At 45.3% G+C, this 24481-nt stretch overlaps 2 protein-coding genes across 3 annotated transcripts in view; both read right to left on the bottom strand.

The window, feature by feature from the left end:
• The window catches only part of Usp43 (ubiquitin specific peptidase 43), a 62308-nt gene extending 44365 nt beyond the window's left edge, over positions 1–17943 (bottom strand). For both annotated transcript variants that reach the window (XM_028780171.1, XM_028780170.1), the window contains exons 1-2: positions 17440–17943; positions 8996–9127 (exon numbers count right to left, since the gene is read on the bottom strand). In XM_028780171.1, coding sequence (XP_028636004.1) covers positions 8996–9127; positions 17440–17943 — 636 coding nt within the window. The remainder of the gene's footprint in view (positions 1–8995; positions 9128–17439) is intronic.
• A 2725-nt stretch (positions 17944–20668) lies between these two features.
• Cfap52 (cilia and flagella associated protein 52) overlaps positions 20669–24481 on the bottom strand; it is a 38164-nt gene continuing 34351 nt past the window's right edge. The window contains exons 12-14 of the mRNA XM_028780161.1: positions 23369–23471; positions 22197–22308; positions 20669–21143 (exon numbers count right to left, since the gene is read on the bottom strand). Of these exons, the coding sequence (XP_028635994.1) occupies positions 20968–21143; positions 22197–22308; positions 23369–23471 (391 nt within the window). The 3' untranslated portion in view covers positions 20669–20967. The remainder of the gene's footprint in view (positions 21144–22196; positions 22309–23368; positions 23472–24481) is intronic.

The raw sequence follows: 24481 nt of genomic DNA on the forward strand, positions 1-24481 counted from the left end.
TTAATTTAACTTTCTTAATCACATCTGTAAACAGCACTTCCAAATCCCTGCATCCGAAATATATCTTTCTAGGTCATCTTTCACCCTTCTTCCCTCAAGGCTCTGACCTACTCCTGTGTCCACTGTCTTCCCTGAAAGGCTGCTACTCCCAGTATGAGCTGCTCTAGCTTCCCAGGTTTCCTAGTTATCCTTACTTTCCATCCACTCCATACCACACAGGGGACATAATTACTTATGAGGTCCTTGCTTAAAAAAAAACACTGAAGGTTGTCCAGGATGCCATTCCACTCATAGCAACTCATAATACAAAGTTGTTTAGTAAATATCTGAGAGCATATATAAGGCCAGACATACAATGTTCCTGACAGCATTGTATCTCAATTTCTCAATGTGTTTTATCCTTACTACACTAAGGAGTCATTTTAGACATGTTCTCCTTCTCACCCACCCATCCTTGGCGTTCTGGGGATTACACCCAGGGCCTCACACATACTAGGCAGGCGCTCTACCACTGAGCTACATCTCCAGCTAGGCATACTTTTGAAAGCATCCCCAATACAAAGCTATAATGTAACACTGTATGTTACATTATATACTGTGTGCTTTTTGAGTACCAATCTCCCAGACCAATTTGTAGCTTGGAGGCCTTGAACACGTTATCTTTGTTTCTGTGTCACCATGAGCAGAGTCTTTGTTCTCTTAAATTGTTTCTGCTGGGTGTTTTCTAACAGGGATGACACAAGTAGCTAGTATATTCAACTTTTTTTTTTTTTAGATTTTATTTATTTTATATATGATGAATACACTGTAGCTGTCTTCAGACACACCAGAAGAGGGCATCAGATTCCATTACAGATGGTTGTAAGCTACCATGTGGTTTCTGAGAACTGAACTTAGGACCTCTGGAAGAATAGTCTCTGAGCCATCTCTCTAGTCCCTATATTCGACTTTTTAAATCCGGTTAAATAGTTTACTTGCTCTGTAGCTTTTACCTTAGTCCATTTTCTGTTGCTATAAAAAAATTCCCAAACTGAGTAATTTACTCTTTCTTGATTTTTACTATTATTGTTTGGATTTTTCTTATTTATTTCTTTATTTGTTGAGGTACAGACTTAGGTAGTGGGATAGGAAGGTTGAGGCAGGGTCTTATGTAGCTCCAGTTGGCCTCAACCTCACTCTTGACCCAAGACCAACTTTAAGACCTCTGGTTTTCAAGCCTGCACCACTATGCTGGAGGAAACTAAGAATTTAGAATGAACCGAGAAAAGCTGACTCAGCTCACAGTTCTCTGGGCTAGAAAGATGGCACTAGCATCTTCTCAGCAGCTGGCAAGGACCTCTGAGCTCACAACAGAGAGAAGATCAACTCTTCCTCATCTTATGAAGCTACCAATCCCACTCTGGACACACTCTACTCTCGTGACTTCAAGTATCTCAATTATCTTCCAAAGCACTGCCCTATTTCCAAATGCAGTAACAGAGCCGAGGCTGGAGTTGAGTGGTAGGAAGTTGCTCTCCTAGCGTGTGTGAGGCTCCAGGATCCATTCCCAGCACTTTCAAATACCACTGACACACAAGTGTAAGGACTACATTTCCAGTGTATGAACAGTTCCCTAATTCTAATATGGGAGTCATGATGGCACCCAACTATAGAAGACATGTTTTAAGGAGTTAAAGAGTCATTCATAGATAGTGTCTTACTCCGGGTTACTATTGCTGTGGTAAAATACCATGACTAAAATCAACTTGAGGAGGAAATGGTTTATTTGTCTTACATATCCAAAGTCACAGTCCCCTGAGGGAAGCCAAAGTAGAAACTCAGACCACGCAGAAACCTGGAGGCAGGAGCTGATGTAGAGGCCACAGAGGAGTGCTACTTACTGGGTTTGCTCCTCATGGCTTGTTCAGCCAGCACCCAGGATCACTATTCCAGGAATGGTACCACCCATAATTGGCTGGGCCCTCTCCCATCAATCATTAATTAAGAAAACACCCTAAAAAGGAAAAAGAAAACACCCTATAGGCTTACTCAAAGCCTGATCTTATAGAGGCAACTTCTCAGTTGAGGTTCTCTATTCTCAGATGACTCCAGTTTGTGTAAAGATGACATAAAAGTAGCCATCACAGATAGATAGATAGATAGATAGATAGATAGATAGATAGATAGATAGATAGATAGGAAGGATAGACAGACAGATGGACAGACGGATGGACGAATTGACTTAGCCTGACACATACTGAGTACTGTACAGGTTGTAAGTATAAATTTTTTAAGCCAGAGCAGTAGCTCTGTGCTTACTGAGATTCTTTAACTCAACAGCCATTCCCAGGTAAAGAAGGACACCATTAAGTGTCCAAGTAACAAGGAAGTGACCTGCGTGGAAGCAATGAAGGTGGAAAGAGATGGGAGGGGGATTCAAGAGACCTGTGTAAGGGCTCTTAGTTCAACAGAACCAGGAAGAAGAAAGGAAGGAATAAACACAGTCGACTTCAGCAGTCAAAGGAGATGGGACTTGGGAAGGACAAGACAAGGTCAAGGGTGACTCAACAGCCAGACACAGCAGCAGAGTGGCAAGTGTTTGCAAGAGCCTGGAGGTGTGAACTTGTATCAGGTGTGGGCACTGGGTTGTTCTGCCCAGGATTCACCCTTTCTGAGCCCTTGAGTCTAGCCCCTGGGTGGGACTATGTAGGCTGTTGTCTTCTGAGTGGAGCACAGCTGTGATTACACACGTGAGACATTCCACAATCCCAGCTTGTTGATGCTCCCTCATAGAGAGTACCTAGGAAGGGTCATTTTACCCTCACCTGAGGTTCTGGCCACTCTCCCTGTGCCCTGTCAGCTGTCAGTAATCCTAACCCAGCTACAAGTGGTTTCAGGGGGTTCTAGAGTACAGAGAAGCTGGAAGGTACTGAAGAGTAGGAGACTCCATGTGTGTAGCCTTAGGAGGTCATCAACCACACTGGGATGGAACCTTTTAGTGATATAGCTGTTCTGAGGTCATGCCTCAAGCTCTAAGGAGCCCCTCACCCATACTCCTGTGAGTAAGCCCAATCAATTCACTGGTTCAGCAACCAAGATTTGGATGGAGTGGCCACTTTGGTCTGTCATTGGAGCTTTATCTGTGGTAAAGAGACCTTTGTTTATGTCTCCCCATGAAAATCTTAATTTCCTACCAAGAGACAGGTCCATGACCCAAACTGTGCCAAGATGTCCTGCCAGGATACAAGTCACAGACAGAGAGAGACCAAGCTTGAAAACACTGATCCTAGCCGTCACAATTTGGGAAGAAAGCTAGCAGCTCTTGCCACCGAGGCTCTTTTTTGCCCAGAGCTGTCTAACTCTAGACAAGTGTTCCGTTTAATCCTATGTGCTTCTCCCCATCTGGCCACCCACATTCCCCTCTAGGGCACTTCCAGTTGTATGCAGGAACTTACATGACACAGAGGGTTTCTATATAAAGATGACAAGCTGAGACTAGGCATGACTGTGGATGGGGTCACCAAGGGACGGAGTGTGGAAAGAAGATCCTAAGCAAAACATGGAAAGAGGCAGTAGGAAGTCCTTCACAAAACATGGACTATGAGGTCAGAGGAACATGAGTCCAGTCTGCTAGGCAACAGAACCTTGTTACCTCTCAAAGCTTCACTGTATGCTTACACAGCATCCCCTCGGCATGGAACTATGGTGAAAATCAGGAGGTGAGATACACACCAGACACAGAGGTTCACATCTGTAAGCACAGCACTTGGGAGGCCGAACCTGGAAGATCTCTGGTTGAAAGAAACCTTGGGCTACAGGTTGAGTTTTGAGTCCAGCCTAGGCTACAGTGTGAGTTTGAGGCCAGGATAAGTGACTGAAGGAAACGCTGTCTCAGAAAGGAAGGAGGAAGGGTGGGAGAAAAGAAGGACTCTCACCTGGCACACAGTAGGTACTTAATACACATTGGCTGCTGCCTCTCCCTAGACTCATTCCCACCTTTATTCTGCAAAAGTAGCAATCTCTGGAAAACTATCAAAAAGATTGTTTACGTGTTGGTGTTCAGAGGGCAGTGAAAATACAGTCTTTGCAGGATGGACGCATTTGAGAATCATTAAAGTAATGGAAAAGAGAGCGGCCCTTTCGTCTTCTATTCCAGCTACAAATAAATCTCCCTGTATGGCTTTCCTATGTCCTCAGTACAGAAATAACTTCAAAGGGAAAGAAATCACTCCAGGTACACAGAAGGCAGGAGCTTTCTTTGTTGAAAGGGAAATGAAGTTTTCCTGCTAAACAACCACAAGGCTCGGTAACACACAGCCCAGCCTCAAGGCAACCCAGAATCAACTTCAGGAGGAGAGAAAGAGACATTGCTGATGCTGCGGGGTCAGAGTGAGGCTGAGTAGACCTTGCCTAGGGGGATGCTCTGCTCCTACCACACCTGTTCCAAGGAAAGACAGAAAGTTTAGGTATGGTGAGGAAAGGGAGTGAGAGGAGAGGAATCTGGAATCAGGCTGAGTGGCCCAGTGAGGGATGATTTTGGTTGCTGCTTGGTAGGAAGCTACCAAGAGAAAGGCAAGCTAGAGAAGATATCACCTTGCTCCCTTCCTGAAGAAACCTGGCTTCAGAGTAGAGAATGCCATAGAGGACAATATTGGAAACTGAGGACTGGGGGTGTCACTCAAGAGATAAACACCTGCCCAGCAAGCACAAGTGCCTGGGGTCCAGGCCCAGCCTGAAAGAAAGGGGAGAAAGGAGAGAAGGAAAGGAGAAGGGAGGAAGGAAAGGAAACAAGGAAAGAAGGAAGGAAAGAAGGAAGGAAGGGAGGAAGGAAGGAAGGAAGGAAGGAAGGAAGTAAGTTAGTTAGTTAATGAAAGACTTTCAATCATGGCCACTTTTCCTGTATCTTGAAGTTATGAAGAATGATTGGCATGCCCTCATGACTTAAACTCAAATGTCTCAAAGACAGTTTGAAGGAGACACACACTCATAGGGGACAAAGATTTTAGAGTGAAGCTTCTCAACTAGAGGGTGATTTCAGTCCCTACCTCAGGGAACATTTGCCAATGTTTCACAAAGGTTTAGTGCAAGTCCGGACTGTCCCTGACACCTAGCAAGAAAGACAGTGCTAATGCTATGACACACAAGTCAGCCAGGCACAGAAAAAAATTATCCAGGCCCAGATGCCAAAAGTGCTGAGGTTCAGAATCCTGGTATAGAGAGCGGCATTTCCTCGTTTGGGTACGGGCTCTCCCATTTACTAGCTGTGTAACTTGGACACACCTAGCTTACTCTCTCTGTGACCTTAAGCCTAATGATTTTCCTGCTACCAAAGAAATAAGAGGGAGAAACTGAAAGGCAGTTTGAAAGGCTGCTGCTGAAGTCTGGGTCTGGACTATCCCTCAAAGGCCCATGTGTTATGGCGTGGTCCCAAGCTTTCATTATTAGAGCTGGTAGAATCTTTAAGCTGAGGCGGGGCCTAGTGGGAAGGAAGTCTTAGGTCACTGTGGGCATGCCCTTGAAGGGAATTGTAGGAATCCAGCTCCTTCACAGCCACTATGAGATAAAGAGCTTGTCCCTCCATGCACTTCCTCCATGAGGTACTTCCTGCCACAGCCCTAATGCACTAGCAACACCTGACCACAGACTGAAACCTGCAATAGCCACACTACTCCTATCCTCTTTGTAAGCTGGTTACGGTAACAGAAAACTGACATCTATCCCACAGTTATCTATCCCATCTACTTCCCAGGTAGGAATAACTTCCGGTATATAAGAAGGAAAACAGGATGAGTCCCTGTTTATACAGCAGCAGAGGGTAGAGATACCTGTCCCTACCTTTCCTCTAGCAGGAAACTGAGAAGACACAAGAAGCTTCCAAGAAAGGAGGTTCGGCACACTGGATCTGAGATCCATGAACCCAGACTCGATCCTATTTACGCCAGTTAAAAGATGATGACCCTGAAGAAGAATGATGGTACACACCCATAATCCCAGAACTTGAAGGGCAGAAACAAGAGGATCAAGTGTTCAAGGTCAACTACACAGTGAATTCAAGTTTAGTCTAAACTACAAAGGACTCTATGAAAGAGTGAAGGACCCTGGGAAACCCCTAACCTGTGTTTCCACTAACTACAGAATATGAGTTATCACTATAAATATTAAAATAAGACAACATTTTATACGTTTACTGACTGTCTACTATATACCAGGTAATAATGAGTCATGAAAATTGTCAAAGTAGATATACAATACAGAACATCTGGTAAATGACATCATCTGTGTGCGCACGTGTGTGCGCGCGTGCGTGTGAACATACACGCATTTCACTTTTCAAAATGTGTTCTTTGAATTTACAAAAGGCATAGAAGTAGATAACATGTGTCACCCAGTGATGTAATCTTTGGGCTGACAATTAATTTTGACTCTGTAAAAGCTTTCCTTAATCCGTGTTCTCCCCACAGGCTTGTGACTCGGGGATGTCCAATTAGGCTACTATATTCTTCTGACCACATGCCTAGGAATGAGCACGCCAACTGTGCTAGGACCATCAGGGTTTGCTCTGGTGGGGCAGCCTCTGGAGACTCTATGAGCAATGCAGAGGCCCTCTTGCCACCATGGGGGCAGAGCCAGAAAGAGAATGAAGAGACGGAGTCAAAGATATGGTGACATCACCTGGGATCTTGGATTCAGTCCCATCCAAAGCTGCTTCAACCAGATTTGCAGGTTATAAAACAACAACAAATGCTCTTTCCTTAAGCCAGAGGAAGTTAAATTTCTATCACATAAAAATACAAAGATATGAATAAGATTCATAAAAAATGACTACAAATAAAAGTAAAATCACCCATTCCCTCCCAATCCAGAGGAAGCACCACCACATTGGTGTGTGGTACCCTAGGATTTTTGTTTTTATGACAGGGTCTCATTGTGTACCCCGATCAGCCTAAAACTCAATATGTAGACCAGGTTGGCCTTCAACTCACAGAGATCCACCTGGTTCTGGGATTAAAGATGTACCTCACCATACCTGGCTTCCACCTGGAATTTTGTTGGGGTGACCACTGGTTTTGTTCACTGGTGTCCTCCAGTCATTTGGAGTGATTGCTTTTAAAACAAGGAAACAGGCTTTCAAGCCAGAGTCTCTTAGGCTAGAATTCTGACTAATTCCTTCCCCTTTATTTAAGATTAACTTTAGTTATGCCCCTGTTTCTCTCTTTCTCTCTCTCTCTCTCTCTCTCTCTCTCTCTCTCTCTCTCTCTCTCTCTCTCTCTCTTTCTGTGTGTGTGTGTGTGTGTGTGCAGGTGGCCAGAGGCCGGAAGAAGGAGACAGAAGATCCCTTGGGGCTGGATTTACAGGCATTTATGAGTTGCCTGTGTGAGTACAGGGAACCAAAGTCTTGTCTGCTGGTAGAGCAGTATTATCTCTTAACCACTGACACAAGTCTCTGGCCCCATGAGTGGCCCCTCTTTAACTGTTTGTGCTGGGATTACAGACATGTGTCATCCAGTCTGGATTCCCAATGTGTTTGTTGTTTTGTGGTTACTGGGCTCATGAGAGGGATGGGAATCAGGTGTCTGGATAGAAAACAGAAGGGCTGAGAGTGTAGCTCCAAGGTAGGCCACTTGCCTATCAGGCCTGGGGGGAAGGTTCAAGTCTCAGTACTCTGAGGAAGGGAGAGAAACAAGAAGCTGATGAAGCAGACCTGAAAACTAGGCCTGAATTGCCTGTGAGATCCATCAAAAAATGTGTTACTTACTGGCTAATTACCAAGGTGTGAGAGATGTGCACTATTTAAGGATCGGGTCACTATAATTTGACTCACTCATAATGTAGCTTCATTCACTTTTCAGTGAGCAATAAAGAGACCATAGTGAAGCAAGGCCATTATTGGTCTTTATTTAGGAAAGCTATAACGAACATAGCTGATGTGCCAATCAACCATGACTTTTACAAAGCATTGTAGTGTGGCTGGGTGTGGTGACAGACAACTGTTATTCTAGCACTTAGGGAAGCTAAGACAGGGGGGCGGTGAGCTTGACTTTAATAAACCAGCTTGGACTATATGACCAAGGTATAATCCCCAACACTGCAGAGACAGAGTGATCTGGGAGGATCTGGGAGGATTGGCACAAGTTCCACCCTGAGCTACATAGTAAGACTCCATCTAAACAAAACAAAACCAAGCCAACAACAACAGAAGCAAACCCACAGTATTACAATGCTTTCTTTGTCCCAAAGGTCTGGGAGGGGGGTTCATCAAAATCAGAAATTACCCACCCATGTCTTAAGAAAAACAGAAACCGTTGCTCTGTGAGATACACTAACCGAGAAAGCAATAGTAGACTTGGTTGAATTTGGACTGTCTAAAAATAACAAAGAAAGATTGTCGTGGCTCCAGGCACCCAGACAAATATATAGAAAAAGGTGGAAAAAATTTTAGGGAAAATATTTTTGGGGGGTGGGGGAGAGGTATGGCTCAATTTGAAAAGTGCCAGCCACGCAAGCATAAGGAGGTGAATTCAAGTTCCCAAGTAGGAGCCAGGCTTGGCAGTGCGCACCTGCAGTCTCCACACAAGGGAAGGAAAGACCAGAGCATCTCTAGGGCTTGTTGCCCAGCCAGTTTAGCCAAGTCAGCAAGCTCCCGGAATACCAAAAAAGCCTGTCTTAAAAAAAGAAGAAAAAAAGGAAAAAAAAAAAACAAAAACAGATCTAGGCAGACACCTGACATTGATCTCTGACATACACATTTGCACCTGCACAGATACATCCAAACAAAAAGGACTGTTTTAAAAAAATATATGAGCCATAATATAATCCTATTCACAGTTATCACTGGGATCAGGGAAGAAAAGAAATACTGCAATAGGACGGAATGGCTGTCCGAAAGCAGCAAGAGCCAGAAGAAGGGAGCAAGCCCAGCAGGTGTACACAGTGGCTGGGACACACAGGGATCTAAGGAGCTGAGTAAATATCCAAGGGAAAAGGACACGCACATGCAGATTAGAGAGTGACTAACCTGCTCAGATACCAGCCCGTGAGCTGAGCCCTCCAAGTCTTCATGGACACGATCCAGAAGCCAGAGGAGGAATTCCAGGGCATCGTGTTGGGAATTGCCTTGGAACTGGGAGCCATACTTAGAAACAGCATTCTGAAAGGAAACAAAGACAAAAGTCACCTTGGGCCTTGACACAAACAAGTGAAGATCTATAAGCATCACACTCCCAAATGGTCATCATTCAGCCTTGACCTGAGATGACAGCATGGGTAGGAATAGGTTTCCTTGTCCCAAGCTAGGGGTAGTTGGGTCCTCTGAATAGAAGGTACTCCAGACCCTGAAAATCCATGAGACTGTCTCTGCAGAACAGTGTGTCTGTATCTGTGTGTGACTATGTCCATCCATAAGTGTGTCAGTGTATTTGTGTGAGTGTGTTTGTGTGTGTGTGTCTATGTGTGACTATATCCATCCATGTATCCGTGTGTGTGTATGTGTGTGTTGTGTGTGTGTGTGTGTTGTGTGTGTGTGTGTGTGGTGTGTGTGTGTGTGTGTGTGTTGGAGATCTAAACTCAGGTCTTTATAATCACAAGGCAAGCACTTTACTAAGCTATCTCTCAGCCTCTTTGCTAAACACCTTCTAGTGTCCACCACCTGTTCTCCCTGAAGATCTTGTCCTTTGGTCACTGGGATCCCATGTACCACTGACCTTCCCTCCATCACTCTCCTTCCACACTCTCTCTCAAGTCACCTCACAGGACAACACCCTTCCTACGCCACTCTCCTCCTTGGGTGGCTGCACTGATTCTCAAGGCTTCCTCTCTATGGTAATGACCACACTGAGAACAAGATTGACTTCCTAAAGTACAATGTGTATAGCTCCTTCATCAAAATGCTGGCTGTGGGTCTTCATTCTGATTACTCTCTTTAGGGTCTTCCCCTAAGTATCTGTGTAGCCAGCCTCTCAATTCCAATCTCTAAAACTCCACCCTTTGTCTTAGCATTGATGTCATCTGTCAGAGACTCCTTTCCAGGAGCAGCCTAGGATTGAATTTGCACCACCACCCCCACATGCCTCTGCTTCTCCCCTACCTCAAATTATCAACCTACACTACTGAGTTCTAACTACTTCTGCTCACATAGATGAAACTAGTCTATATCTAAGTAGGTACCACACCCCTTCCTCCCTGGCCCTCTGGGTAATAATAAATCAGATCAATCTTCCTGCAACCCAGCTAAGGTAACAAACCCTTCCTTCTCCTACTATTCAGAACAAAATAGTTCAAATTCTTTCATTGCTCATGTCCCAAACTCACATCTTCTCTACTCTCTGTCTCTCTATCTCTCTACCCCCCCTCCTCTCTCCCCCTCCTTCCTCACCCCCACCAAGATCTATAGCCCTGTAGCCCAGACCTCAAACTCACATAGTCAAGGAAGACCTTGAACTTCCCACCCTCCTGTCTCCCCTACCTCCCTAACACCAGGATTATACCGTCCTGTCTACCTCCTCCCTGTTTCAAACATCCAGGTAAAAAAAGCCACTCTGGTACCCCAAACATACTTTCTGGCTTCTATGGACTATGCCAGCACTTTTGTCTAGCCTCTCGTACGAGTTCTGTCCCCTTCTAGTTCATTGTGAATTCTCTTCCTCTTAGCCTGGCTATCTTACAATCAAAGCCTCACAAAGAATTTGACAACTCCAAGAAGACAGATAAGATGGGATCTTTAGCAAAACTGTGTAGGGCTAGGGACCTGACTCAGCAGGTAAATGTTCTCGCTGCCAAGCTCAACAACCTGAATGAACATTCAATCCCCAGGACTCGTGGTGGATGAAGAGAACCTCAAGTTGTCCTTTAATCCCATACAAGTGCTGTGGGAGGCTGGCACTCACATGCATGTGTGTGCATCCCCCTCACAGAATTAATCCACATACATGTGTGTGCACACAGCCCCATGCATGGGTGTACATCCCCTCCCCAAGAATTAATGGCAGATAAAAATCAAATTTAAAAAATTAAAGTCTCTCTGAATATATACAGCAATTCCACTTTAGAAAAAGCAACTCAAGGAGAGATACAAGCAAGGATTTTTCTACGGACCCAAATTATCAGGAAGAAAGCTGGCTGTGGTTCGTCACACCTGTACCCAGTACCCTGAAGGCTGAGGCAAAAGGATCTTAAGTTTCAGGCTAGCCTAGACTATACAGCAAGATCTTTTTCTCAAAAAAAAAAAAAACAAGGGTTAGCTCAATGTGGAGAGTTTGCCTAGTCTGTGTAAGCTTAAGGCTGGATCCCAGCACCCTAAGGCTGTACTGGAGCTAAAATACTCAAAGATGAACTGTGACATTTGGGACGGCTATCCACAGCACAACATAGCTAGGCCCTCTGTGTGAATGTGTGTGTCTGTGTGTGTGCACACACAGCGCAAAAGAGTATGTGACTGTGTATGTGTGAGAGAGAGAATGTGTGTGAGAATATGTGGGTATCTGAGTGAGGAACAGAGTATGTGTATGTGTGAGTTTATGTGTGTGAGTTTTTATGTGAGAGAGAGTATGGGTGTGTGAGAAACTGAGTGTGTGTATATATGAGTGTGTGTGTGAGAGTTATGTGTGTGTGTATAAGTGAGTTCATGTGTGTGTGTTGAGTGTGTGAATGTGTGTGTGTGTGAGTGTATGTGTCTTCTCTCCCAAACACTGGTGATTTTAAACATATTTCTTCTAGTTATTTAATAGTTCTAGTCATATTTTTTCTGCCCAATAGTTTTTACCGTTTCCACTTCTCCTCCTACTGTTTTATCCACAACTATCAAAACAAACATGGAGAAACTGGGGCTAGAGCTCAGCAGTAAAGCACTCCCTAGTGTGGGAGAGGTTCTGCCTTCAATCCTTAGTGCCTCCAAAAGGAAAACAAAAAGTGAATCTTTGTTTCAAGAAAGGGACACCTCTACAGGAACATCAGAAGTTCAAGGTCATAGTCCACTTAGTGAGATGGAGACCAGCCTGGGATATTTGAGACCTCTCTCCAACAAATCAATAAAAAAAATATAAAACTTAAAAAGTTAAAATAAATAAAAGGAAATGCCTGTAGTACGTCGTTGTCTATCTAAATTTGATTTTAGGCACATAAGCTAAGAGAAATTCCAGATGGCTAAAACCCTGATTATAACCATAGAGAAGCTAGAAGACCATAAAATAGAATACATATCAAAAAGTATGATATATCTGGGTGTGGTGGTGCATGCCTGCCATCCCAGCAAGAAGGAGACTGAGACAGGAAGACCCTGAGTCCAGACCAGCCAGGGCTGCACAGTAAGACTTTCACTTGATATTTGAAAAAAGATATGACATGAACAAATCTAAAGCTTCTAGCATTGGGGTAGGAAAAAAGAAACAATTTGTATAAAATATCTGTAGAGACTAGGACAGCACAAGCAAGCAAACAAAACCTTAAGAACGAAGCAGACTGGTTACACAAACAATGGAGGAGATAGTTCTAAGAATAGACTAGACAAGAAACACCGGAAGCACTTCTACCTCACTCCTAATGGAAAAGGTTTTTCCAACAAGTTAGTACACCAGAGGCGGCCTTTACAAAGCCTGGCCTCCACAATAAGGAGGTCTTAAGGCAGCGATGCTCAACCTTCCTGATGCTCCGACCCCTTAATCCAGTTCTTCATGGTGTGGTGACCCCAACCATAAAATTATTTTTGTTGCTACTTAGTAACTGTAATTTGGATATTTTTACCAATCTTGATATAAATATCTGATTTTTCCCAGGGTCTTAGGCCACCCCTGTAAAAGGGTCATTTGCTATCCAACCCTGCAAGGGGTCTTGACCCACAGACGGAGAACCACTGTCCTAGAGACTTGGGCTGCAAATAGAATTGATCTTAATTGTTCTCATCTCTAAAAAGGGTTAAGTGTATGATATTGGTAGCTATGTAAATATTTGGAATTAATCATCTTACCCTGTATACATACCCCAAAGCATCATATTACATACTATGACACAGAGACTTTCCTTGTCAACTGTAAACTTCATAAAGCTGGGGCAGGTAGGCTAGTGAGACAATACCCAGTCTCCTCTAGGAGATTTCTTAAATGTATATCTGAAACCTGGCAATATCATTTAGAAAGAAGTCGATGATGTAGATTGTAAATAAAAATAATTATAATTTCGGGGTATGGTGGTGCCTCCCAGCATTAGGAAGGTAGGGGCAGGCAGATCTCTGTGAGTTGGAGGCCAGCCTGGTCTACATAGAGCTAGCTCCAGGATAGCCAGGACTATACAGAGAAACTCTGTCTCAAAACAAAACAAAATAATGATAATAATAATAATATAACAACCATATCACCCAATGAAGTTGATTTAGAAGGAAAATAAGGGCTAGGTCTAAAGACACTCACATTTAATCCCAGGACTCAAGAGGCAAAGGCAGACCAGTTCTTTTGAGTTCTAGGCCAGCCAGGGTACATAGTGAGCCTGTCTCAAAAACTAAAGAAAAAGAAAAGGAAGGGTAAACATGTAAGACGGGGAGATAACTGTCTAGGTACATGCACTTAATAAACCTCATTAAATCCAACCCTTGAGATGAATGCACTTCACTATAGAACTTACACCTCAAAAAGCTTGTTTTAAAAGGAAAACTAGAAAGTTCTTAAAATATTCATTCTTTTTATTTTGAAAAGTGGTCCCACTCACACAACTGGATATTTGGAAATCATCAGAGCTGAGAACAATGATTTAAATACGTGGAAATTGGGGTTGGAGAGGGCTCACGTGGTTTAGAGCACTGACTCTTTTAAAGGGTTCAGGTTTGATTCCCAGAACCCACACGGTGGTTCACAGGCATCCCTACCCTCCATTTTCAGGGATCCAAGGCCCTCTTGGGTGCCATGTGGTGCACAGACATATATGCAGGCAAAGCACCCATTTATACAAAAGGAAAGAAATAGAAATTTTAAATAAAGTAAGTGAAAAAAAAACAAAAACCAAATACTGTTACAGTGCGCTAACTGGAAAACTCCATGGTGTATCATTCTTTCCACAAAGAACTGGTCCATTTGATGATACAGTCAAACATTAAAAGTCAATTTCTGTGCATTATTCTAATGCCAAGAAGCCTTGTAATAATACTTACATGAGCCGGGCAGTGGTGGCACACACCTTTAATCCCAGCACTTGGGAGGCAGAGGCAGGTGGATTTCTGAGTTCGAGAGTTCGAGGCTAGCCTGGTCTACAGAGTGAGTTCCAGGACAGCCAGGGCTACACAGAGAAACCTTGTCTCGAAAAAAAACAAAAACAAAAAACAAAAAAAAAGAAACAATACTTACATGATTAAAAAGAAAGAAGAATATAACAGGATGTAAAGGGGTGTGCACTGTTAACCATCGCCCTTGGGTGCAGAGGCAGGCAGATATGAGTTCAAGGTCAGTCTGGTCTACATAGCAAGTCTAGCTAGGTTTTACAGCCCTAATTCAAAAACAAACAAACAGAACCCAGAACTAGAATTTCTAATTGTTTACAACCAGTAAGTTTACAATGGTTTATCTCTATGAGTTACAGATTTTTCTTATACTTTTTAATTTTTTTCAATAAACATATTTACCTATATCATTAGAAAAACAAAAATTGTGGATGAGAGGATTGTAAAAGTGTATTTAATCGGCCGAGCGGTGGTGGCACAGGCCTTTGTGCTTGGGAGGCAGAGACAGGTGGATCTCTGGGAGTTTGAGGTGAGCTGGTCGACAGAGCTCCAGGACAGCCAGGGCTACACAGAGAAACCTGTCTTGAACCCCTCCCCACCAAAAATAAAAGTGTATTTAATCCATTTTCTACTAAAATGAAAATTGGTCCTACTATGTGTGGGAAACTGGTGAGTCTGGGCTCTAGGAGGGAGAACATTGTAAACCCATCCTATTTGTGGGGATGGGGTCAAGCTCCACCCTGCTGGACCCTTCTCGGGCCGGAAGTTAGCTACTTGTCTTAAAAGGCAATGGCCTTAACAAGGTCAAATCTCTAATTATCCAGTCTCCTCCCAGCTCCATGAGCTCTCATCAATGAATTTGGCAAAAGGATTCTTGGCCTGAGTTCTAACCCCTGCTCCATCCCTCCTCTTGGCTGGCATTTTCCCTTCCCAGACCTAGAGCTGATACATCCCATCTCCCACGTCCTTAGTAGACACTTCATCTTTCACAACCCGATTCACAGTATAGGGTCCTCAACAGGGATAGCCGCACTGCTCCTCCAAACAAGTCATAACCTCTTGCCAGAACTGTCACAGCTCCTTGTGTGGTCCCTTTCCATCTTGATGACAGTTCTGAGGGCCTGCATGACTACTATGTTGCCGTTTCTCCTCTAGACAGTGAACCCCTGGGGAGCAGTCCTGGGATGTGGATTCAGAGTTGTCACTCAGTCCCAAGATCTGGCTTTTACCCATCACTCATCACAGTCATTGTTCCCAACAGAATGTCTCCACATTCTTGATAAACATGCGCCGACTGGGTGAAGGTTTCAATATCCGTAAAAGAAAGCAGCGCCCACCTAAATTGCCATCCCTAATATTTCAAATCCAGGATTCTAAAATTCATTCCACCCTCCAAGTTTGGTCACCTAAAAGTCCCAGGGAAACCCCAGATGACATCTCCCTCATTAACAACTTGGTTATCTTTCAATTCCCCAAGGCACTGGGAGCTCCCAAGCCCTGGGGATTCAGACAGCAAAAGAGAGGAAATCCTAGTGAGTCACTGGCAGTGACTGCGAATGTCAGTTTCTTCCAAGCTACTCGCCACTCTCCACTACTCGCCGCTGTAGTAACTGGGTGGGAATACAACTAGTATTACCCAAAGATCGCCTCCCTTCCTCCTCTCTGTCTCTCTGCAGGAAGGAAGTGTAACTCTAGAATAAACATCAGGCGTGTTCTCTGTGCTCTCTATGTAACCCACTTAACACAACTACTCTATAATCAAGTAACTGTCACAGACTTCGATTTTACAGATGAGAAAAGATTAATCTGCAGAAAAATCCTAGAGCCCCAGAGACCTGTCCTTTCTGTGTGTACACCAACCAAGTGTGTTCTTTTCTTCAGACAGAATCTATCACTGAATCCAGAAGCTCACAAATCCGCTAGATTGTTTATACAGCAAACCCAAGGGATCCATCTGCCTCCATCTCCCCAGGGCTGAAACTGTATATAAGCCTATACTGGGATTCCAGGTCCACAGTGAAGACACAGGACTGCAGTGGGACACCTGGCTTTTTTCCTTTTTGTCTGGGTTCTGGAGACAGAACTCATCACCTCAAGGCTTGCATGACAAGTGCTTTGCCTAGCACTGAGTCACGGCCTGCAAGACCTTGCTCTTGACCACTATATTACACTGGCTATCATATTTGAAAAGCAAATGTGGCCCAAAAGTGATAACAACGACATCTGTGTGACTACTGTGCTCCTTCAGGAACAGAGGTCGGAGAGGAAGGCAGTGGTTAGCATCCTTTTGGGTAACAGGACAAAGGCTGCTTTCTCAGGCTGAAACTTAAGAACCATGTATGTCTGTGGAATGAACACCCGACAGTTGAATTCACCCTCAACTCAACAACAATCACTAGTCCATGGGGTGCTTCAGCTCTCTGCCCAGAGCTGCGGTTTTGCAGCAGGATGCAAGCAACACTTTCATCCGACTGGGACTCCACATTTGTACTTTAACACCATCTCAGGACCCGGCAGCATCTCCAGCAAGAGGACTGTAATCTTGCAGATAACAAATGCCATCTCCTGCTCACATACTGTCAAGACTTAATATGAACTAAATTAAAGGACACCATCTCTACTATGGCTCTCTTATCGACTCCCTCTCCCTACTTTTGAGAGTACCTGACCCATGCACGGTTTCTCAGCACCCACTAGGTTTAAATAATCCAAAGCCACTGCGTCCAAGGTCGTACATGATCTGAAGACCTTCATCCGCCTTCAATACAAATCACCTTCAGGCCTATGCCCTTTCTACTTACTGATCACTATACCTGGATTATTCCTAGATCTGGCCTGGTAGCGTCCTTTTCAACACGCTTGTATCTCCTCCTTCCCCAAGCTTGGCCTTCAAGGACCGACTTCCCACTCTGCATCCTTCCACATCCGAAGCTCTAACTCATCCCGGCCGGCAAACCCGCACTCCTTCAACAACTGCTTTTAACCACAAAACTGCTCGACACACTTAAGGCTGCCGACTCTCTCCACTCCAGCTCAAAATACCAGGGAGAAACTAATTTCTAAAGAAAACATTTGCAAGTGATAATGTAACACGTCACCTCAAAACAAAGGCGGTAATCTAAGGCTGGGCTAGCTAAGTTGTGTCTACTGAAGACCTTTCCCCAACTCCACAAGAACCCAGATTTGGCTGATGGTTCACACGCCTTTTCAAGAACCGAAACCAGAAGGGTCGGAGGAGGCTGCGGGCGGTTGGCGCTGCCTACCTTGAACTCTGCAGAAAGTTGGGGCGTGTATTCGCGCGTCCAGAGCGCGCGCACCAGCGCCGCCAGCTGCTCGGTGACCTCTGCGCGGCCGGGCACCGCCCGGTAGCGCCCCAGCGCTAGGAACTCGGCCAGCAGGTCGGTGTTGCTGAGACACTGCACCACCGCGTTCATGAAACAGGTGTTGCCATGGTTCTTCAAGCCCTGAGCGCCGGGCGGACGCGCCCCGTCACCCGAAGATATCTGGGGTTGAGATCCGGGAGGACGATCTGGCCCTGGGCTCCCAGCAACGGCTGGTGCCGGGCCCGGGGCACAGGCAAAGCCCCCTTCTCCATCGCCATCGTAGGGGCTGGGCTGGGCCGGGGGCCGGGGCGGCGAGTCCCCCGAGCGGGAGCGGCTGCCCAGAGCTAGCAGGAAGCGGTTGAGCAGGCGGCGCAGGGAACGGCGGCGGCGGGGCCGGGGCGCGGGCGGCCCCTCTCCCAGTGCGTCCCCCGCGCCCGGATCCATGCTGACCACGCAGTGTGGTCCGGGAGCGCAGCCCTTGGGCCCGAGGTGGACCGGCAGCTTCCCGGTCCCCACCGCCTCCCGGAGGCGCCGGGCGCCGGCTACCTGAGAGCCAGGTGTGCAGACACCGGGAGAGGGCGGAGCCAAGGGCGGGGCCGCCACGCCCCGCCCCGCGCGGGAATCCGGCCCTAGGGCAGCTCTCGCCGCCCGGCTCCCGCCCCCGCGGCTCGGGCTGGGAATGCACTTCCCCGGAGGCCGCCTAGTGGGCTTCCCCGCCCTTCCTTCCCGCCTCGGAACAAGCTTTCACCACTGCTCGCCTTCCCCGCCCATCCCTAAATTGCGGAGATAACCTGGGAATGGAACCTTCAGAAGCACCCGGGGAAGCAAAACCCTGGCTCTGGCTAAGTTTCTAGTCGGGGAAGCCAGGTGAAGACTAAGAAAAGTGACCGGCGAGCGATGCCCCTGTTCATACTCAGGTGTCCTCAGAAGTGCGCGCTGGCAGCTGTGCAGGTGGGGAGCCCAGGCTCAGGTGTGTGCGGTTAGGTGGCGTCACCTCCTTGCAGCCTTTGCCTACACTGGTCACCCCAGGACCTGAACTGGGAGTGGGAGTGCTAGTGGTTTGGGAGTTTGTTTTCTTTTCCTTGCTGTTTTTTTTTTAATAACAATAGGTTACAGTCATTTTCCAAAAAGTTGGGAGATTTGATTGTCCTGGTTTTCATTGGTGAAGTTGCTCGGAGAGGTTGAGGCTACGAAAGGAGAGGAACCGGAATTCGACCCTCCCTGGGTGCACTGCAGAGTTCAGGCCCTTTACAACCCTAGTATTTGCTCGGCAGGAAGTTTTCCGGTTCTCAGGCGCGCCCCCTACTCGGTTGCGGCTTCTCTCCTCCACGCAAAATCCTGGCTGTATCCTTACCCAATCAGAACTAGTTTGGCCTTGCCCCGCCCTTGATTCCCCGGGTAACCCTGGAGGCCTCTGCTCCTTTTATGCCTTAACTGTCAGGTTTATAATTAATCAGGCAAGGTCTTGCAAAATGAATTTCTCATCGGTTTGTTCTTTCTGGAGTCAGAATTACATCAGAACCCAAAAATGTGACTTGCTATTTAATAAATAAGTGGTCATCATTTATTAAGCATCCTCCCCGATCTTCACATAGGATTGCAGCAGTTACCTCGTGCCAAAATGCTGCATAAGTTAAGGATAAAGAAGAAACTGTAATGTGGAGACTTGAAGTGTAAAAAGTCACCATTTCCCTTCCTGGGAAAGATATCCACCTGGTTGATTAATTTATAAGGTTCATTTCATCACCCTGCTGTACTGAAGATGCCGTGGTCTTGGCAGACTCTAATAAATCATCTCCCCTGTTTCACTTTTGAGATCATGTCAAGATCTCAAACTCGCAGGGAGTTTTTGTTTGGTGACAGTTTGTTGCTTTTATTTTGCTTTTATTTGGCGTTGATGAGAGGGAAGGGAGTCTATCACACTGGTGTAGAGGTTTGTTTGGGACTCTCATTCTCAACCTTAGCCTCCTGAGTGCTGGAATCCTGAGTGTGTGTCTCCACACCTGGCTAACACAATTTGAGGAAGCATTGGTGTTTAACTCTGTGGGGAGTGCCATGATGCATTATCAACCACTTCAGCTCGCACATGGCTCACAATAAATGTCCGAGCAGAAATCTATTCTTACTTGGCAAAGTCGAAAACTGGAGCTGAAGTTGTTTTATGAGTTTGCTGTAAAGGCTAATTTTTGATAGTCAATTGGATCAAATTAAGATTCACCTGGGGGGAAGGAGGGCTGGAGAGATGGCTCAGCAGTTAAGAGCATTGGCTGCTCTTCCAGAGGTCCTGAGTTCAATTCCCAGCAACCACATGGTGGCTCACAACCATCTATAAAGCAATCCTTTTGAGCGTGCAGGTGTACATGCAGATAAAGCACTCATACATTAAAAAAATATATCTCAGAGAGTCTTTTAGGTATAATAGAGCAGGTAAAGATGGTGTCTACCAAGCCTGATGACCTGAGTTTGATCTCTGTGAACCACAAGACGCAAAGAGAGAACTGACTGCCCCGAATTGTCTTTAGGCTTTCATATGGGAGTTACAGCATGGACACACATAATTAATTAATTAATTAATTAATTAAAAATATTTAAAGCTAGAGATTGAAAGCATACTCCAGATGAGACTGTAAGGATGATTCTTGAGAGGATTAGTTAAGTTGGTAAAGACTCATTCTAAATATGAATGACACCATCACATGACGTAGGGGCCTGGAGGGAATAAAATGGGTAAGGAGAGCCGCCTGCATCCCTCTGTCCTTCCTATCTTCAGTGACTGGGTATGTATACTTCACCAAGAGGCTCTCCTCAAGTGCCTGGGGCAAAGCCACCACAGTTCAAACCCTGCACAGCAATGAGTCATTGCTCTTTAGATCACTGCTGTCAGGTATGTGGACACAAGGTATACAAGAGTTAACTAATACACCTGCACAAAGACCTGGCTTCAAACCTGACTGCCCATACCACCTCACCAGTGAACTGATCATTTAAAGGGCGAGTTTGGGCTACGAGGATAGCCCTGTGTGAGAGGCCCTGGTCCCGCACTCACCACCACACACAGGTGATCTGTCCTCATCTTATTTTTGTAAGGAAATAGCATCCCTCTCTGGGATCAGGTCAGGAGGAATGCCTGTGGATTTGGATTTTGTGAGACACAGAAAAGAGATCATGGTCAGAGGACAGCACCTTCAAATTTATTAATAATATGAAAGAACTCATATATATACATATATATGTGTATATATATATATATACTGGATAAACTTTCGTTAGCATATTTCAATTTCAACATACAATTTAAGATAGTAAGACATATTGTATAAAGGAAACAAGTAACTTCAAGATAAAGTATTTTGACTATAGAACAAAAATAGGTGTGAGAAATCAAAACCGGTTCTAGAGTTATCCAAATTTGGTCCTGGTCAGGACTGTGCTGGATACAGGGTGGAAGCTGGGGAGATGCAGAGCGCTTCATGAAGCAAATGGGTATTTCCACCTCAAGATGGCTCCGTCCGCACTCACACTGACGATGTACTGGTTTCCTGGGCTTATCCGCATGGCCATGATGTTGCCGCTGTGCCCCACCCCGACGTGAGTCACTTCACCCTCGTTGTAGTCCCAGACTTTGACCAGATGGTCATGTCCACCTGAAAAACAATTGCATGACATTGCTGACGGGGACTCGCTGAACAGCCCTGGCCTCATGGAACTGCTTTATTTTCAACACAGTGTCCCACGTGCCAACTTGAAGGAAGAAAAATCCATATTTATGTAAAGCTTTTTTTGATCTAAAAAAAAAATCTATGTTCTAGTAAATTTAGAGTGGAAAGGAAAGTAGCACCCAGGATTAACCACTGAACACACCAGCATCTCCTTCCTCTGTTCACAAATGGAGAGGTCTAGGCACATTGATGGGTATCCTAGTATATGTAGTTTGATATCTTTTTTTTTAGGTAAATGTATTACAGGTAAGGTAATATATTACATTACTCTGTGTAATATACCTGGCTGTCCTGGAACTGGCTTTGTAGACCAGACTGACCACCAACTTACAGAGATCCCCCCTGCTTCAGCCTCCTGAATGCTGGGATTAAAGGCGTATACTTTTTTTTTTTTTAAGTCAGTGTGCTTATGGAATCTTGATTTACTTGAAGCACTGATAAATGTCCTGGCAGTAAATTGTATTAATGCTGTTCCATTGGCTGTGACCTGTGGTAAGTGCCCCCAGACATCACTGAATTCAATAACAAACAAAGCAAACTGATGGTTAGGCACTGAGTGAAAAGGAGAGCAGGGGTCTACCTATTATCCTAGCACTCAGGAGCCTGAGGCAGGGGGATCACTAATTCAAGGCCAGCCTGAGCTACATATAGTAAGACCCTATCTCAAAACAAAAACAAATAAAAACAACCCAAAAAAATGCATAGAAAAGCAAGTAGAAAGCTTGGGACATTGAAAGCCTCATTTCTGCCCCAAAGAGCAATCACAGCCACGTAAAGCTTAGCTTTTCTCTGTGTCCTGCACAAATGTCATCCTTCATTGAAGTGTGACTTTCGGATCTTTCCAGCTTTGGTGGTGGGCTGTTCTGGGCTGAAGGTAACCTAGGTGTCCTTGAGACCCTCCACTAGCTCTTCTGACTTCCCCCCTCCTAAGGATTCCTTGTCCTCCAAGTAAGACAACTTATCTTATGCAGGACTAACCTGTAACGAAGTGTACTCCTTCCTGAGTGATATCCATACCATTGATGGACCCGGACAAGGAACCTTCCAGCTCTCTGATTACTGACCCATCAAATACTTCCCAGTAAGCAATCTGGAACGCAGGGGAGAGGAGGTAGACAGGAGTCAGTGGAATCATCCACACATATGCTAACAAAAGATGCCTCCACTTTATATAGAAAGTAGCAAAAATACACCATGGGAGGGGACCAGTTGGGATTATAAATAGGCCATGGTGAGGGGGTGGAGGAACCATTTTATTATTTTTAGTATTGGTTTTGAAGTTTGCATGCTATTTAAAGAGATGTTGATATGTGATAAACCTAGGTTTCGACGGAGATTCTTGATAAGGCCAAGCAGATTGAGGCTGCTGCCACATGTAAAAGAGAGAAGAGCCACTGATGGCTCTGCTCCTGAGATCTGAGGAGGAGGGCCAAGCTGCAGGCCCAGTGGGAGGGCAAGTTCTTTCTGGAGGATGGGGAATGAGAGTTCTGGAGACCGGGCTTTGCTAAGTCACTCACCCTCCTCCTCACCCCCGGCCCCCACCCCACCTGTCCTGTGACTAGACCCGATCTCATCTTGCTCCCACTCCCCCACCCCCACCTCCCACCCCCCACCCCCATGCGCCTCCCATCTTTATCCACCACCAAAGCTAAACTACAACTTGCCTTTGTGGCTTTGTGGCCTAAAACCAGCAACATATTCCAGAGGGTGAGATTTTAAGAACCTGAAAACCTAATCTTGGTCCCTGCCTGGAAAGGGAAGCCATGTTGGGAGCAAGAGGAGACAGGGGCTGAGAAGGGGATACTTCCCTCTGACTGCACTGTCTGTGTAGGGCCAGAGAATCACCCATGGGGTCGAAATGCCAACATGCTTGGACACTGTTTGCATCTAACCTGTGCACATCCTCCATCTGTTAGAGACGATTACTAAATAGTCTCTAGATTGCTTAGAAAACTGTCATCACATCATGCAAACACTATGTGACTAGCTGTTACTCTGTTTAGGACATAATGACCTAAAAAAAAAGTCTTGGACATACTGAAAAAAAGATTGAGTAAAGATGCAGTTTACCCCCAAACCCTACCCCAAGCAATTTTCAGGCATTTACGAGTGATTGAAACTCTAGACTGTGGAGGGCCGCCTGTACCTACCTTTCTGTCTGTGCCGCTGGTGATGATCTGGAATTCTTCTGGGTGGTAACAAACACACTGGAATAGGGTGTTGGCCAGGATCATCTGATTCCTTCTAAGTCTCCTGGAAGTAAATTCAAATGCTCTGGAACCCTACTTTGATTCCCCTAAAAAATACTTATTTATTACGCAGTGTGCAGTTGGGCAAGCTTGGAAGGGGTTGATTTTTCTCTGACTTCTCATGCTGATCACACAATAGCACTTGGGGTTTGGTGGGGTTTTTTGTTTGGTTGGTTCGTTTTTGTTTTTGTTTTTCTTTGTCAAAACAGCAGTCTGCAGAGCTGGAGAGATGGTTCAGTTAAGATCATGTACTGCTCTTACAGAGGACCAGAGTTTGAGTCCCAGAATTGTCGTCAGGCCACTCACAAAACTGCCTATAAATCTATTCCAAGAAATCTGATGCCCTCTTTTGGCTAAACATGTATGCACATGTAATTATTTTTAAAATTGTTTTTTAAATAGACTCCTGGCTGCTTTGCCCTGTACTTATGTCTCCTTATGTCTCTTCCCACCACATCTGTCAGTAAAAAGACATAGGCAAAAGGCGATACCCCTTCCTCGGAGAAGATGCTGAATCAGATCCTACCCATCACCTCTCACACAATAACCCTGATTCTCAAGGCCACCATTGGAGTCAAATGGTAGTCCCTGGAAACTGAGTGGCAAAGTGGGGAAAGCTTGTTTCAAAGGGATACTATTGGGCCCATCCCTTCCGATCTGGAGTCAGAAGGTTGGGATGGAGGCCCAGAGATCTGTATCTGAAACCAGCCATTCCACTGATTGTTACGTGCACACAAGTTTGAGAACCCCTGCCTTAGGTGCCATAGAAAAACGGTATGTATGAGGCTTTGGTGGATTCAGGAATATGCGTAGACTTTTCCACCTAAACCTCCCTAATCTGAAAATTGGAAATCTAAAATGGTCTGAACTCTGAAACTTTTTGCCAGTATTAACACGATGATATATATACAAAGAAAAGAGAAAGAAAGAAGGAAGGGAGGGAGGGAGGGAGGGAGAGAGGGAGGGAGAGAGGGAGGGAGGGGGGGAGGGGGGGAGAGAGAGAGAGAGAGAGAG

The sequence above is a fragment of the Grammomys surdaster genome, unplaced genomic scaffold (assembly GCF_004785775.1).
Source record: "Grammomys surdaster isolate TR1022 unplaced genomic scaffold, NIH_TR_1.0 364, whole genome shotgun sequence".
In the NCBI taxonomy this organism is placed as follows: domain Eukaryota; kingdom Metazoa; phylum Chordata; class Mammalia; order Rodentia; family Muridae; genus Grammomys; species Grammomys surdaster.